General features: G+C 33.4%; 8 protein-coding genes across 8 annotated transcripts; 5 read left to right on the top strand and 3 right to left on the bottom strand.

Annotated features, from left to right (window-relative positions):
- Positions 1 to 61: 61 nt before the first annotated feature.
- On the top strand, positions 62 to 3,505 carry AC631_02650 (uncharacterized protein; the record flags this gene model as incomplete). Its single annotated transcript, XM_015611480.1, has 1 exon — positions 62 to 3,505. The coding sequence occupies one exon, from the start codon at positions 62 to 64 to the stop codon at positions 3,503 to 3,505; it is 3,444 nt and encodes a 1,147-aa protein (XP_015467677.1).
- Positions 3,506 to 3,770: 265 nt separating this feature from the next.
- SRD1 (Srd1p) lies at positions 3,771 to 5,375 on the top strand (the record flags this gene model as incomplete). Its single annotated transcript, XM_015611479.1, has 1 exon — positions 3,771 to 5,375. The coding sequence occupies one exon, from the start codon at positions 3,771 to 3,773 to the stop codon at positions 5,373 to 5,375; it is 1,605 nt and encodes a 534-aa protein (XP_015467676.1).
- Positions 5,376 to 5,594: 219 nt separating this feature from the next.
- On the bottom strand, positions 5,595 to 6,722 carry TLG2 (Tlg2p; the record flags this gene model as incomplete). Its single annotated transcript, XM_015611478.1, has 1 exon — positions 5,595 to 6,722. One exon carries the CDS (start codon positions 6,720 to 6,722, stop codon positions 5,595 to 5,597), a length of 1,128 nt encoding a protein of 375 aa, XP_015467675.1.
- Positions 6,723 to 6,854: 132 nt separating this feature from the next.
- Positions 6,855 to 9,293, bottom strand: ROD1 (Rod1p; the record flags this gene model as incomplete). Its single annotated transcript, XM_015611477.1, has 1 exon — positions 6,855 to 9,293. The coding sequence occupies one exon, from the start codon at positions 9,291 to 9,293 to the stop codon at positions 6,855 to 6,857; it is 2,439 nt and encodes an 812-aa protein (XP_015467674.1).
- A 1,573-nt stretch (positions 9,294 to 10,866) lies between these two features.
- AMN1 (Amn1p) lies at positions 10,867 to 12,483 on the top strand (the record flags this gene model as incomplete). The annotated part of the gene is made up of 1 exon (XM_015611476.1): positions 10,867 to 12,483. The coding sequence occupies one exon, from the start codon at positions 10,867 to 10,869 to the stop codon at positions 12,481 to 12,483; it is 1,617 nt and encodes a 538-aa protein (XP_015467673.1).
- A 343-nt stretch (positions 12,484 to 12,826) lies between these two features.
- On the top strand, positions 12,827 to 14,050 carry AC631_02645 (uncharacterized protein; the record flags this gene model as incomplete). Its single annotated transcript, XM_015611475.1, has 1 exon — positions 12,827 to 14,050. The coding sequence occupies one exon, from the start codon at positions 12,827 to 12,829 to the stop codon at positions 14,048 to 14,050; it is 1,224 nt and encodes a 407-aa protein (XP_015467672.1).
- A 137-nt stretch (positions 14,051 to 14,187) lies between these two features.
- AC631_02644 (uncharacterized protein) lies at positions 14,188 to 14,526 on the top strand (the record flags this gene model as incomplete). The annotated part of the gene is made up of 1 exon (XM_015611474.1): positions 14,188 to 14,526. The coding sequence occupies one exon, from the start codon at positions 14,188 to 14,190 to the stop codon at positions 14,524 to 14,526; it is 339 nt and encodes a 112-aa protein (XP_015467671.1).
- A 56-nt stretch (positions 14,527 to 14,582) lies between these two features.
- AC631_02643 (uncharacterized protein) lies at positions 14,583 to 16,982 on the bottom strand (the record flags this gene model as incomplete). The annotated part of the gene is made up of 1 exon (XM_015611473.1): positions 14,583 to 16,982. The coding sequence occupies one exon, from the start codon at positions 16,980 to 16,982 to the stop codon at positions 14,583 to 14,585; it is 2,400 nt and encodes a 799-aa protein (XP_015467670.1).
- Between the last annotated feature and the right edge of the window lie 387 nt (positions 16,983 to 17,369).

Raw genomic sequence — 17,369 nt, 5'->3', positions numbered from 1 at the left:
CCTTTTGGAAAATCATGGTATATCAATTTTAGATAAAAGCCACGATCTCTCTAATGCAGACATGGCACTTCAAGAAATTCAAAAAATTGAAGATGAAAGGAATGCCAATAATCTAAATGAGAATAATGCCTGTGAAATAATTATGGACAATTTGGAAGTTACACATTATGTCAAGATTTTCTCTGAAAGGTCATTAAGTGTATCACCAGCTGTGACAGTTGAATTACCTAGTGCTTTGGTCAATGTGATTGCTTCTTATAAAAGGTTTTTTGAGTTTTTCAAGACAGATACAATGATACAATCGTTAGATCTTCATAAAGATATTGAACAAGACTGGTTGAATGAATTGAACTTAGATATCGATATTACTCGACTTCCAAATGAGAAGCTTGATTTGATAAATATATTAAAATACGCAAGTGAATTCAATTTAAAGGTTTTGACAAATGAATTTCAATCTAGGGCGAGAATTTGGTCTAATTGCATGACATTTCCGTCATATCAGTTGTATCCCGTGTTTCATAAGAGTATTCATTTTTTGCATTCAACAGTATCCATAAAATATGCTACACCTTGCTCAGGGCCTAGCACTGTTGTTATTGATTACTATACTGATAATGATAAATGTCTAGGCTTATTTCTAGATCAAATCTTCCGTGACTCCTTAAAAACATGTGACGAATGTGGCGATTCTTTATTGAATCATTATAAAACATATGTACATGGTAATGTTAAGTTGGATGTTATCATTGAGAAATATGAAAATGTGTTTAATGAAGATTTACAAGAAAAAAATCAAAGGTTAATGTGGAGCTCTTGCAAAATTTGTGATTATTCTAGTCCTATAAAAACCATGAACGACGAAACTTACTATTTATCTGTGGGAAAATTTTTAGAATTATGCTTTGGAGCTGAAAATGTTACATTGACTCATTCTGCATGCAATCACGATTTCTTTAAGCAGCACATAAGGTATTTTGCTTTGAACGACTCTGTAATAAGAATGGAATATTCTGATATTGATACTTATGAAGTTGTTGTACCTAAGAAGCAATTGGAATACTTACCAGATATAGATATTAAGTTGAAAATTGAAACATTTAATCAAATTCAAAAGAAATCGGCAAATTTTTTTCAAAGTATATCTAATAGACTTAATAGGGTTAAAGTAGATACTTTCGATAAAGCGGATGATGGGATGCAGAAAGTTGAAGAGTTAAAAATAAAACTTGATGAACAGGTTGATTCAGTCAAATCGAAAACTCTTGAAATTTATAATTCAACCTTATCTACAATTCATCTTCCTCTAAATTCCGTTTTGCGAGAATTACAAGAGCTAGGGGTTATATGGGATAATGAGTTCAACGAGTTTGAAAAAAGCTTTTTACCTACTGAAAACGAAATCACGAAGATTACCCAATTTCATTTGAAGAAATTTTTAATGGACAAATACAATTCGGAAGGTCAAAATAAGGAAACAGAAATAAGTGATATAAAGAAACGTGATGCAACGAAGGATAATAATGCTGATGAAACAGAAACAGACTCAGAAATAGATACGGGAACAAAAATTTTGAACAATGAAAAAAAAATACTTAAAGATTCAATTCAGGAAGATAGGAAAGGATTCCCTGATACCTCTTTGAATAAAGAAAAAACTAAAGAAATTGGCAAAATGATTCCATCGTCATTATATGGCCAGTCCAATGTTGTTGATAAAATCAATAAAATGGAAGCTTTATTAGAAAGTGAAAGAAAATCGCAAGATAAAGATACCAAATCTCTGAATAAGAAAACAACCCCATTAAATACGAAATCTCCTCAAGTATCTACTCCTACAGGGAGTGACAAGCAATTGACAATTGAAGATCAATCAACTATCCAAGAGCAACCCCAAAATAAGGTGTCTCAGATTGCCAATTTCTTCAACCAAATGAACTTTGATCAAATTTCTATGGAGTTTAGAAAGCAAAGAGAAGAGGAGCTACAGAAGAAGCTAAACAAATTCAAGGCTTTACCCATTGTAGCGTCAAAACCAATTGTTGAAATTTATGATAAAATTGAGGACGTAGTAGATGTTAATGATGAAAATGATCTAGATAAGAAAAACTTAAAAAGATTGCACAAAAAATCTCCAAGTCAGGAACCTGGTTCAGGTAAGGTTCTGCCTGCCCTTAAAGATCCAGAAGTAGTCGGATCGTCTTATAAAACCGACGAGGGAAAGGTTCAAAATAAAGAAAAGGAAAAAGATAAAAACAAAGATGTTAAAAACCTAGACATACCACAGCCAGAGAAGAATTCTTTATTAAAATCATTAACAAACTTCTGGGCTGATAGATCTGCCACATTGTGGGACCCATTGGAGTACCCGTTGGATTCAAGTGAACACACGTTTGCGGACTCCGATGTTATCGTAAGAGAAGATGAACCAAGTTCGTTAGTTGCTTTTTGCTTATCTTCTCACGATTATAAACAGAAAATAAAATCAATGGGAGAGAACACTACAGATGAGAACATAGAAATCAATGAAACTAACAATAAAAAGTTCAAGAATTTCACCAAAATTGAGAAGAAATTCAAAACAAATTATGGCAGTGGGGCCAGACTAAACGAATTCGAGAGTATTATGATCAAAAATAAGTCGAATCATTTAAAATACCAATATTTGGATGGTAATACTAACTTATCTTGTAAAATATTCTACTCAGAACAGTTCGATGCGTTCCGTAAGGCTTGTGGAAACGACGAGACGTTTATTCAAAGCTTATCTCGTTGCGTCAAGTGGAATTCTAGTGGAGGAAAAAGTGGATCCAATTTCTTAAAAACACTTGATGCTAGGTACATCTTGAAAGAACTTTCAAAGTCAGAACTTGAGTCCTTCGTGTCTATTGCACCCTTCTACTTTAAATACATTTCGCAGTCGATGTTTCACACTCTTACTACTGCTGTGGCTAAGATCTTTGGTTTCTACCAGATACAGATCAAAAACACCATCACGGGAAAAACGTTTAAGATGGACTTCCTCATTATGGAGAATTTATTTTACAACCATAATACGACCCGTATTTTTGATCTCAAAGGCTCCATGAGGAATAGACACGTCAAACAAACAGGAGAGGAGAACGAAGTTCTCCTCGACGAAAACATGATTGAATACATCTACGAATCGCCAGTCTTTGTCAAAGAACATCTGAAAAAATTACTTCGCGGCTCATTATTTAATGATACCTCCTTTCTCTCAGCCATGGATGTCATGGACTATTCGTTAATCATCGGAATTGATGATTCGTCAAAGAAGCTCTACATAGGTATAATAGATTGGTTAAGAACTTTTACATGGGACAAGAAGGTCGAAAATTGGGTTAAGGGAAACAATTTAATTGGAGGAGGTAAAAAAGGTAAAGATCCTACAATTGTTACCCCTAAACAGTACAGGACCAGATTTAGGGAGGCTATGGAGAGATATATTTTGGAAGTTCCCGACTTTTGGTATGAAGGAAAATAATTTTTCAAATCGCGTCTTTACCAATAACGTGCTGTACAGCCGTATAAAAATAATCTGATTGAAAATTGACACCTTAGCATAACGTTCAGGAGGAATATACGAACATCGGGTAATTTCTTGATATATTTAATATAGTAAAGGTGATTTATAAGTTATATACAATATAGTAAAGAAAATATCGAATCAATCAGATAGTTTCAAGAATTAGTACTAATCAAATCACAGTTAATCAACATATAAACAATCGCTACACTCGTTATCTATTATGGCTTTCCATTTGAGTTTTAACTCAATATCTTTCATTTTGATGTTGGTCACGGTCGTTTTTTTGGTATTGTCATGTATCACGTCACCGGTAACGTCGTTTAGTCTAGGTAGTACATCAAGCTACAAATATGGGATATTTGGGTACTGCCAGAACTCAGGATCATGCTCGAGTGCAGGATATCCTTACCAGCTCAGTAATCTTGATAGATCCGCCAAATGGTTTTTAGCACGTTCTACAAGAGATACTTTAGCTAAGGTGTTTATTTTATGTCCTATTGCTGCAGGACTTTCGTTTATCTGCTTAGTGTTTATTTTGTTATCCCATTTTTTGTCGACAGGGATGATTATTTTGACACTTATTTTGAATATTTTGAGTTTTATCGCGACCGCCATAATTTGTGTTATGGTGATCATTACGTTTCATCCGTACGTTGATTGGGCTGGATGGATTCTTGTGGGTGCTGCTGCTGCTAGTTTGATTTCAGTCGCGTTAATGATTGCTACATTGTTCCATAGGAGACCAGACGCAAGTGATGATGACGACGGTGATGAAGTTGATCTCACTAAATTTGACAATAACTTTAACACAGCTGGCGGAATTAGTCTTACTAATCCACACGACGAAACAAGTTCTCTCAGTAAAGATTACCAATTCAAGGTTCAAAGACCCCCTCAACAAAATGTAATGGGATCCAGTGTCAGTAGTTCTAGTGTTTATGAGTCGCCACAATCTGCACACGATTTTACTATGCAAAATAAGCAATCGAGTGCGTCGCTTAATGGTAATCAAGGTAAGAAACCGTACTACGATGATGCTGCTGTTAATTTGGTGAATGGTCCAAATACTCCCATTCAAACAAGACAGCAAATGGCACCAAACGTAGTACCAACAACTGCAACTCCCACAATGAACGATGCGCCTATGTCGACCATTCCCCAATTACCTTATCCTAATAATTCACCTTTGAATAAGCCAGCTTATAATCCAACTGATTTAAGTGTCTTTGAACATCATCCGGTTGTCGAGGGCCACAAGCCTTTCACTGAACTTCCAGATGATGGTGTGAACCAGCACCAGTTCCATAGATCTGATGAATTAGATTCAGATGTGGATTCAGATTTCACAAGTGTCTCGCAAAGGGCTATCAATCCAAAGTATAATCCCCATCAAACCGAGCAATCGTATGGACAATATCCTCAACTGCAACATTATCAACCTCAATTTCAACAAAACCAAACGTCAATGCCACCTCCAAATGCCCAACAGCAATATTATTCTCCTCAACCACAATTTTATCCGCAAGGTCAAGCTCCGGGTGCCAGACCTGCTCCAGTCCAAAAGAGACCAACTGTATCAGACAATGTTTTATCAAATAATCCTGATTTTTCATTAGGATTAGGGGGAGCTAAGCGTAAGGGAGGTTATCAAAATAGACCTGCCGGTACTAGACCATTTGGCAATATGCCTCCTGGTGGAAGACCTGTTGCTAATAGGCCCCCTCCTAATAGGTATAATCAACCGCAGCTGTCTTTCCCTCAGCAAAACGCCAGATCTAATGATAGACCTACAGCCTCTAAAGATAGTCCATATGGAATGATCTAAATTTAATTTCAATTCTTAGCCTTGTTTTCCTACGTTTTAGTTCGGATAGACTATATCTAACTATGTTTTTTTTCTTAAGTTCCTTTGTATTATTAGATTCTTTATAAATATGGGGTTTGATATTCTTCTAGCATCTGTTAAAGTATATTGACTTACATTAAAGCGGGCTTATATAGTTATTTTCATTTACATAAATTAAAAATACACGTTTATCTTATATCATATGAACTTGTAGAGACCATCATCAATATTAGCATTTGAATTATCTTTAGCATTTTCATCCTTCATCCCTGATGATGAGTCTTCGGGATTATTTATAGTGGGCCTATCTTCGGGATTAGTATCAGGCGGTGGTTTCTCGACTACTTTTGTTTTACCGTGAGGTTTAACAAGGACGATAATGAACAATGCAAAAACAATCAAGGATAACAAAAATATTAATTTACATTTTGTTGTTCTCTTTTGATAACCTTGAGCTTTTACTAACTCTTTCTCGGAACTCTTCAAATCTTGTGCAGTGTTTGCTATATTATAATCAATTCTATCTAGTATACTTCCCTGGTCAATTACCATACTCTCCATTTCCTTGAAAATAGTTGATATTTCCAAAATACCCATGGCAAGTTTTGAAATTTCTCGTTCCCTAGTCTGAAGAAATTGTGAATTTGATGAATGTATTTGAGTTTGTTGTAGTATTTGCTTGGAATAATTTTCAATATTTCGAGACTCTTCCTCGTTCTCAATTAAATTAAATTGGTCTTTATTAGAATCATTGATCAATGTGTCTGTTTCATCTTCGTCATCCTTTAAGAATTTTATATAATTATTTTGCAAATTTCTAAAGATCAATGAACTTTCCTGGATCTTCAATGCATAATTTTTCTTGAACGATTCAATAATCGATATCTCATTATTAGAATAATCTAAATTCAATTTACCATGGTTCTTCTGTAAAAATTCAAACTTCTTGATCAACACATACGACCCTTCAAACTTCTTTGTTATATCATAATTCAAATTTTCGATCTTATTTTCAATTGCTTGTTTCTCGTTATAATTAGTTATTAATAATTTTTTATATAATGAATTCAATTCACTGGTCTTTCCTTTTATTTGCAATAAATTGTCATCAATTTCTTTCGAAATATCAAAGATCGATGGCGGTAAGGCCTTCATTTCTATAGAGTCATTGTTATCTTGATATCGTTGCCTTCTATCACTTCTTCTAGATTCAATCAATCCTTCTTCTTCTTCCACCAAAGACTCAAATCGTCTGTCATTTCGGGGCAAACTACGTGGAACCGTACGACGATATGATAAAAATAAGTTTGTTCTATCTCTAAACATCACTATCTAATAGCTCTTATTAATATCTACTCCTTTTACATACAACTTCAATAATCTTTCTAACTGTATTTGATCCTGTATATAACGAGTAAAGGTATTTTTAATTCTATAGTACTATTTATTGCAAAATGTTCATTTCTTGTCCTTAGACTTCTTCAGCAAGAAAGGAACGTTCAAATTCAAACTTGGAGTTGTTTTCTTTGGGAAACTGGATCCCAATATGGCAGCATTCCTATCAGATGCACTACTGGATGGTTTTGTTATGCTTGTACTGGAGCTAGAATGGTTATGATGTAATAGATGCGGAGGTAAGTCGTGGGTTTTAAAACCCGGAGACGATGATATTGGCGTATTTGATGATGATCCACTGTTGCTGTGAACACTCTTTTTAGACGATGTCCGCGATAAACTTCCTGGTGACAGAGGCAATGCGGCAAGATTTGAAGATGAAACATTACGAGAATTCGAAGGAGATGAATTCAATGAGGAACCTCTTGAGCCATAAGATGACAATCCTTTTAGATTTAGGTTACTCGAGCCTCTGGAAAGAAGCAGTCTATTTTTCTGATTGGAGTTATTCAGAGGTGAATTAGAATCTACTCCTCTTCTATTCATGTCAGATAAATTAATATTCGACCCTGGTAGTGGCGGCTCATACGCAGGTGATAATGCATCTTCATTCACATCAGACCTCATTGCTTGAGTATAGGATGGTACTCTAGATAAAGTTCTCGAATCCAAATTCGTTTCAGAATTAACTCTAGACAAATGAACTGGAGGTGAGGTAATTCCTGGGCTTTGTAATTGATTATATGTTGTGGATGGTGACGACGTACTTAATGGTGTTCTTGACCTAGAAAAATAGTCGCCTTGGCTATTGTTTTCGCCTATATTGAAAACTGCTCTATCTCTGGAAGAACTTCCAGGAGTTTGTGCCGAATTTTGTGGCGAATCATCTCCAGACTCTTGTAGTTGTCTTTGTAGGCTTAAAGCCCTTAAATTTTCATTCAATTGAACGCTGTCCAATGGAGACATAGAAAATTGATCACGTACATCACCCTGATCTTGATTATCATTAGAAATGTAGTTGCTATATCTTGGAGTCGACGACCCGGAATTCAAAGGTGATTCGACTGGTGAAATATCAGACCATAATCTATCATAAATATGCTGTTCATAAACAGGGGGAGCCATCAACCCATTGAATGACGTATAAGAATTTGGATTAGATGTTAGCCTATTGTCACTCGAAATTTCATTATTGGGAGATGAATTCAATGATCTCAAACTTGTATGACTGCCATTATTTGAGGAAAATAATAATTCTTCATCATCATAATTCGAAGTTTCGTCGTGACTGCGTGCATCCTCGTCTTGATCGCAATATTTAGCTCTAATAGATACGAATGGCGAAATAAATAACTGAACTGGTAACGACGCTCTTAATTCAGAGACATGATTATCGGGGTTAATTAACCCAATGGTGAATTTCAATTTATGACGAACTTTAATGAAATTTTGAATATCACAGTCTTGAGTACATTTGGATAAACTATCAGGAATTTTCAAGTAATTATCAATTTCCCATTTATCCATTTGGAAATGAGGATCATTTTCATTTGGTTTGGAAATAACTTTCGATGCAACTATTCTTTCTTCTGAGTGTGCTGGGGGTAAATATCCAATACACGATGAATATTCAACTAATTGAATTTTTATTTCACCTAACTGTAAACCTTTCAATAAAGGCACAAGCATAAAGCTAATCGGAATGTTGGAGCCTATTGCAATGGCCTTGGAAGGAACATTCAAGGAGTATTCAACTTTTTTAGGCCACGTATTGTCAACAGCTACTGTTTCAGAAAGCTCAACAGCATCTGTCGTTAAAGTCCTTAATACTCTCAAATGCTTTTTAGTAACCATGTTATTATGAAACTTACCCCTGTCGATTGTAGCTTCTAATTTATAAACAACTGATGCTCCAGGTAAACCTTCTACTGATTCTGGCATGTCTCCAGGTAATACAGCACTAAAAGGAAATTCATAATTACCCTGAACCAAAATATGGTTAGATTTAGTATTGAGACTTGATGTTGAATCAGCGTGCGTCAAAGAAGGAAAACTTAAGTTGCTTAAGTTGCTAGAAGATTTTGATTTTCTAGAGTACGCTAAATTCTTTAAGGCTGTACTAGAGTGATTTGGCGATCTGTTAATTCCAATAGGCTTAGTAGAATTCGAGTTTTCATACATATTGCTCAAATATCGGTTGATTTCCATATCATCCCAATTATACTCATATAGCTTTTTCTCAAATTTGTATGGCTTGCCCTGATAATTTCTAACATTATTCACAGGGTCCATGTTATGTATTCTCAATGTAGAATATAACCTTAAGGATAACCTTTTCACAGTCAACGGTTCATTTACGGATAATGCTATCTTTCCTGATAATAATACCGAAGCTGCATCATGTTCAGTACCTTTCAATACTAATAGATCGTGATCGGTATTCTTTAATCGAATATCAAACAACGACGCTTGCTTGAATTGGCCTGCTTGCTTCTTACCCATAATGTGTTGTTTTGATCCTATCAACCATGGGTCAAAATATAACCTATTTATCTCTCAAGTCCCTTCTTTAGTATTCAGCTGTCGATTGTATCACGTGATCAGATGATTCGGAAAAATTTCTTTTCATTTTTATCCGGATTAGGTAATTGTAAGATCTTCGGAAAAACTCACATTCAAATATCGTATCTTAATTTTTGATTCCTACGCTACAGTTATCCAGAATGTTACATTCTACGTACTAAAAGTAAATATTGTTCTACATATTTGATTTACTAATATTTAATTATCCTAAAATGTTTTCGAAATTTGAAATTTTGAAGTCTTCTGTAGGTTTAGATAAGAGGTGCAATATAGCCTATCTTTTAAAATGTAGCGATATAATTTGTCAAAGATTGCGCCTATGTTTTATCTGTTCACCCTATACATATTGAAATTTCTGCACAGAATACAAGAAAACTTTTACAAGAAGGTCCAATAGAATTTCCTTTTTGTGTAATGTTCCAAAAATAATTGCAATCTAGTGCCTTACGCGTGAGTGATGGCCATTTGTACTCAATCCAAATTAAAACTATGAACTATAAGATATCATAATAAACCCTTAACAGAATTATTGCAGAGATTTGTAATTTATCGTGCAAGTACTACGAAAGTTCATACCAGCTGCATTATTCTGCCGTTCGTAAGCTTTATACGTATTCCATTATATAGCAAGAATTGGCCTTGTTTGAATGGAGTGCGTATGTAATATAATACTAGAACATGAATATGGCGGCCAGCCAGAAATTTCAACCTTTAATCTCTATTGTCTCTTAGTAGTCCATTATTTGATAGGAATTTAAAGCTATACGTTCGCAATTACAATAGTATTAACGGGAAACACCCGTCAATTGTCAAGCCCTAAAAAATAAGCCTGCAAGCGTTGATGTACCTTTTAAGTCGTTAAGGTACCTTAACAAGCCCCCTGAACATCACCTTTCTAACTATCGTCAATTAGCCTCGAATTGTTGCAATCTATTTTAGGATACCTCTTGATATTTATGCAGAAACGTCACGTGATATGCATAAAATTGCAAAAAAGAGACCTCAGCCAGCCATTCAACCAGCTTCAAGAGGAATATTAGATGGTACAAACCAGCGTTCAGCTGGAAACTACAGTCGCTTGAAGATATATGTGTCTGAAAGGGGACCTCTCAAAGTTTATTTAACAATTAAGAAATTTTAAATGGCTGGATGAATAATCCTGAGATATATATATATATAAGTGTCCATTTTATTCACTACTAATAACAGATAGCTTTTTTTTCAAGTTAGCTATAAATAACTAATTTATAACTGTATATTTTGACAGTACTATCTATAGTACCAACGCTCTTTAATTAACAGCGTTCGAGCATTAATACAGTGGATTCATTAAATTGAAGAATCACTTACAACTCACCCTAGTCGATCATTAATTATTGTACTTGTTGTTTCTTCACCTTCACTTCTTTAAATTAGATATTTAACTCCAGGTTATCATATTTTATGTGTCATAATTCTAAATTGCATTTTACAAGTCACCTCCATTCAAATTATGAACATCACACCAGTTTCAAGAAACACAACTGAACCTTTAGCTTGCATCAAAAATATTAACAATCATATATATGATTATAGTCCTTCTAATGAAGAGCCTAAGTATTTGAAAAGGTGTAAGTCTCAATCTACAACAAAGCTATCTAGACAATTACCAAGGACACCATCAAATAAATATCATGCAAGAAGCAAAAGAAGGACCAACTCAACTACACCACCAATAAGCTTGAATATACCATCCAGTCCTTTCATCTATCTGGAGTTTTCATTAAACTCATCCGGTTCTGACTCTTCTGATTTAGAATCATTGTCTGATTTATATGAGGACAAAGATACGCCATTTTCATCTCCCATAAACCGAAATCCTTTGACACCTAATGATTCATTTTTTTCGTTTACACACAAAGCTGTACCGGTGGAATCATTACTACCAAAGCGTACCCAAATAAGTATATTTGAAATACCAGAAATTGTCAACAAGATAATTGAATTTGCTGATATTCAAAATACAGTTGTTCCTCAAGAAAGTACACCAGTCAGAAGAAAACCTTTATCAAGCAATCATGCTCTTTTAATTTATGGAAATAAGCATCAAGCAGATTTATCTATGCAAGTCCACTCTACACAGCATAACAATAATAATAATGGAGTCTTGTTCAACTGCTTACAGGTCAACAAACTTTTTAATCAAGTTACAAATGAAGTTCTCAGTCAAAAACTATTCTTCAATGATGAAAGAAAACTTCATGGCTATCTTCAAAATTTAAAAGTAAGTCAACTGAAATCAAAGCCTTCGCTTTTTGTTTTCCACAAATTATTCCACGCAAAGCAAGATATTATTGAACTAATCAAGAATCATATGGATTTTGCAAATTTACAATGGCTTGAATTTTACATGTGTCCTAAACTTTTACCGACTGCAGAATTTTTTCTATATGGTTCAAATATTAAGAAAATAGTAATTACAGGATCCAAAGTAATTGACGATGGGTTTTTATCTATGGTCGCTAAAAAGTGCCCCAACCTAGAAGTATTAGATATACGTGCATGTGAGTTGATTTCTGATTCAGGTATCTATCAGATAGCAAAACAGTGTAGGAATTTAACTACTGTCAATTTTGGGAGGAAAAACAAAGGGAATTTAATTACTGATTCCAGTCTTTGCATGTTGATTCGTAACAACCCTAATTTGGACACTGTGGGTCTTGCTGGATGTCATATTACTGACAAAACTTTATGGGACCTTGCAGTCAGATGCAGTGACAGTTTGCAAAGACTATCCTTAAACAACTGCCCTTACATAACTAACCAATCTATCCCCTTGATTCTCCATAGTAATCTATTCAAAAACTTATCTGTGTTAGAATTACGTTTTGCTAACCAAATCACTAATTTCAAACCAATCATAGAATTTAAGAGAAGACAAGAGTTCAGAGGGGTTTCAATCTTAATTGAAGTATGTGAGAGTTTATGTTTGTTGATGAGAGAACAGGAATTAGAAATGGACAAAGTAATTTCGCAACGTATTTTTGAAGATATATCGTATTGGGCAAATGACAATAACGATGGAGATTTACCATATGAGCAGTTTGTAAATCGAAGAAGACTTAAGTAATAGCATAGAATATAGAAACCTACTTAATTAATAACATAATAATGAATTTTTGTAATATACAATAGCATGTTCTCGGGTAAATTCCTATTTAGTCGACTGGTCCGTCTATTGAAGTTTCATCTCGATTTGGAAATTCTCATAATAAATACAATACATATTCTTAGATGCTGCCGCTCTGATTGTTTTTAAACGGCAAAACATTTTAACACGATAATACCTTTTACATAAGAGAATAGTTAGTCAAAACTTCCAACTTAATTTATCTTGCTTTCTTTTTTGTCTGTACGGTATCAAGAGATTTAACTTATTAGGTTAATATTGCGAATCTTGCAATGAATAGAACATGTCTTCTATAAATCTAGTTAATAATTCGATATTGGCATCAGCTAGGCAAGAAAATAATAAATCAAACAATTTTATACTATCAACTGAAGAGTTCCCCGATGCTTCACGTATAAATCAATTCAAACCAGCATTTTCTAGAAAGAGCACTATATTGCAAAAACAAGCATCATTCATTCAAAATTCAAGGGATAATAACTTGAAGTCATTGAAGCACCAACCTTCCAAGCTTGACCTCATAGATGATACGAAATTGACATCTCTTCCATTGCCACCCCCACCTAAAACTAGAAACTCTTGTTCTCAACCCGACGCTGATGCTGAACATGGCATAAGATGTTCCGAATCAGTTACAACCTATAATATAGACGATGAATACGATGAAGAAATCGAGGAAAGTGAAGATCCAATAGTCTTGGTGGAAGATTACATGACTAGTGAAACTATTATTTGTTCGAATAATCAGAAACACATTAATAAGAAGGACTCGTTGGCTATATTCAAGGATCGCATATATCAAAACGAAGATAATCCTAGCATATCTACAACCTCTGCGATCTCAACTATAACTAGTGACTTTAATGTTACCAAAATTCCTTTGAAAATAAGTTGTGTGTCGAAGGAAACCATGACAAAGACAAAAATTACAAGAAAAGAACAAGATCTTGAAGAGATATTTGGTAAGATACCAGGAAGTGACTCCTTAAAGTATTGTGACTTATGCGAAAAGCCATTATATGAAATCAGCTCCTTGATAGATAATAAAATTGAAACTTCCTTGGAGCGACCCACAGATGAATCTTTGTACAAGGAAGATACCCGCTTGTATAGTGAATTTGTTTGCTGGGAATGTGTTGAGACTTACGAAGAGTTTTTTAATGAGTTATGTGCAAATGAATTGTATCCTTATACTAATGATGTGGTGAATGATACCTCGAAAGACTGTATTAAATTATTTGAAATATTTCAGGATATCAAGAGTAAATACAATATTGACTCTTACATCGAAACAAAATTGAATAAGCAGGAAAATTTACCTTTTTCTTCTAATTTAATTCAAAAATTGAATCAATTGAAAGGAGGTAATAGCTCAATTCCTTTAAAATTATATAATGGGTCCGAAACATTTGATTGGATAAAATACTTACAATACCAGTTACGATGGAGATGGCGAATAGCAGGTCTAATTCCAAATGCCTTCAGATCTGACCCTAATCAAACTTAGTATATAGATCGTTGACTACGTTTTCTAATAGCATAATAACAGCATAGCAAATTTTAAATCCTGTATATAAAATTAGAATATGATTTGAATAGTACTGAGTTCATCTCATACCACAACTACTTGTAAACGATATCAAAATGGCTAAAATAATACAGAGTAACATGTTATTCGTCCGTCCCTTTAGTAGTAGTACCCAATTATGCTCGCGAAAATTACGAAATTTTGATAAGGCTTTGTCATTAGAAGAATTTATGTTTCGAGCAAAAGTTAAATCTACATACAGAAAGCTAGTCAGAATAATATATCGAACTCATGAGAGAGAAGAACTTCTAAGATATGCTAAGATTGAATTTACTATGAATAATCAAGTGTCTGATTTGTCACAAAGGAGATACCTTTTAAATGACGGGGTTAATAAGATTAATCAAATGTTGGCAATGATGAATTTGCAAGGAAGTAAACTTTCTAACGACTAAGTCACACAGTTGAATTTATTATAATAATTATTTATCTAGATATAGAGGAATCGTCATTATAGTCTTAGGTTAGAAATTGAGGCCTCGTGGATTGAATTCTCAATGATTTGAAACGTTTCGTTCACGAAATTTGTATCAAGATCTAAATTGTCATCAAATTGAAAGTTTTCAGTTTTCAATTCATTCAATTTATTGACTTGAAGTTTTTTGCAATTCAAAGATTTCAAGTCAGAAATTAACGTTTTGTTTATTGAGCTTAAATTCTTCGAAAATTCAAATCTGCTTAATTGATTGAGAATCTTAGATAAGTCAACTAAATTAATCAAAATATAATTTACCTCCCATGATAATATGCATTCAGTGGAATTAATTAAGGAATTAATTTTATCCATTTTCAAGTTCTTGATTAAGAATTTTTCAATAGATTCGTTTTCTTTTGGATTGTCGAATTTAATGTATTTAAACACGCTTAGATAGACTTTAAAAAGCCATTTTTCAAAAGTGCTTAATTGGCTCAAATAAGAATTGTTGTTCATATACTTGTTGAACAATTTGAAAAACTTCAAAGAATTGCTATTATTGATATTAAGGACAATTAACTCTTTAATATAATTCAATTTCATATATTCCTCGCCGTATTTTGGTCCCAAATCCAATAGCCCTTCCAGTAAAGGTTCATTTACCCCAAACTTCCAGTGTATTTTCTTATCTCTGTTATCAGAAACATGAAATGATTCATTTAATAAGCTGATTTCATAACTTCTAAGATTCTGACTAAAATAATTATAGTAATTATTATCATTAGTAATTCTAGATATTTTTAAAATCTCCAATAATAGATTGTGTTTACTAATGGATTTGTTCATTTTTTCACCAAATTGTAAGAAGTTTTCTAATTTATTATATATTTCCTTTTGGAAACCAAGCATTATGTTGTCGTTAACTTCATATTCAGCCGTTAAATAAAACCTGTAGATGTTGATTAGAAAATTCAAGCTAGTCTTCGAAGGGAAGCAATTTCTCTGGATCAAATAATGACTTAAGGTATCGTGTTGTATCATTTTTATATTTAACTTTTGATAATGCAAAAACGCTAAAGACTGACAATTCAAATAAGAATATAATTTAATTTGCCATAATTTTAAATTGAAATTGCATTTGTCGTCTATCAATAACTTTTCTATTATACAAATACTCTTGAGGATATTTTCAATTTTATTGTTCTCTTTCAATTCTAATATAATATTAATTAGAATTAATTCATGGGCAGGGTAGAAATCTGTCAGTTCTTTGACTTTTAATAAATTCTTAAATTGTCCATAAATTTCCCAATTCTCAGTGTAAAAGTTTCCATCATTAATACCAAACAACAACTTGAATTTTTGATTATTTACTAAAGCAATCAATGTATTAATATTTCTCTGTGATGAACTTTTTAACTTGGTGGACGATTCCTCAATCAATTTTATGAAGTTTTCTGTGTTGAAAGCTTTATAATAGTACTTCAAGTCGTTGAAGCAGCACGATTTATGATTGAATTGATTATAATAATCAAAGACAAATTCATCCATTGACACTTTATATACTTCAGCCATTTCAACTAATGCCAATGCAGAGTTTCTTGATTTGGGGTGGCTTGTAATAGTTTGTCTTAAGTCTAATAGAGGGGTGTTATTCTTGTAGGATGAACTTATTAAATACTTCCAAGTATCAAAATCGTTGAACTTCTCTTCAAAAATTAACTGATTGGAATATGAATATAGACTATCCCATTTTTCCAAAATGTTTAAAATGTCCAAGTAAATTAATTTCAATTCCAAATCAAGTACATGATCTGACTTATAATTGAGTAAAAAAGACTCAATTTCTGAAAACTCTTTTAGATTGTATAATAATTTCACGTAAACAAATACTTCTTGTGTGGTTTCTAACGGTTGAATGTTTTCAAGCAACTTCAACCCTAATTTATTAAAAAGTAAACTCTCCTTAGAATCATCAGAATTGTTACTTAAAATCAAACAAGCTAAACTTGACCATATTGAATATGAACGATTTGATTTGTTAACCTTCTGTAGATTCATGGTAGATTTTTGAAGAGCTCTTAAATCAAAGTTCTTGAGAGAGGTTTCAAACCAACTAGAAATAATGGACTGGGTAGGGTATTTTTTCACTGCATTTTCGTAAACAAGACTAGCTTCTTTAGGCCGCCCTGCTTTATTGAAAATTGTGTATAATAAACCAAGAGTTTTTGGATCATTGGGAACTTTCGCCAGAAGCTTCAGAGTCTGATCAATGGCTTCGTTAATTTTACCAGATGATAAAAGTAAATAGCAATTTAATGCTCCATAATAGGTGTTATTAGGGTATTTTTTTAATCTTATAGAAAGCAGAGATTGAGCGTATTTGAATGAACCTTGCTCAATGGCATCTAGGATATCTTGATCAGGATCGGACATGGTTGTTGGAGAACCTAAGTATAACCAATATTTCCGAATTTTTCAATAAAAATTCGTGCATTTGCTCACACTCTCAGCAGGAAATGGATACTGTTAGAGCAAATATTTGACATCTCTACATATTATCTGCGGCACCGAACGATACTTTGTGTATCAAGAATACTAATTGTATAGATCAATACTTATGAAAAACTTTCACTCTTGCATGGTTACAGAATACTTAACAACGATAAAGCATTTGAGTCGCTCCTTTGATCTTCCATACTCTGATTTTCATGTCCCGAGTTCCTACTCAAACAATCATGTTCATATCTACATGCCGAGGATCATCGCTATGCGAGTTTCCCAATACTGAGTATCCAGATAGTGTAATCTGACTGTCCAATT

The sequence above is a fragment of the Debaryomyces fabryi genome (assembly GCF_001447935.2).
Source record: "Debaryomyces fabryi strain CBS 789 chromosome Unknown contig00049, whole genome shotgun sequence".
Lineage (NCBI taxonomy): Eukaryota > Fungi > Ascomycota > Pichiomycetes > Serinales > Debaryomycetaceae > Debaryomyces > Debaryomyces fabryi.
Note: the sequence above shows the minus strand (reverse complement) of the source record. Positions and strands in the feature narration are given on the sequence as shown.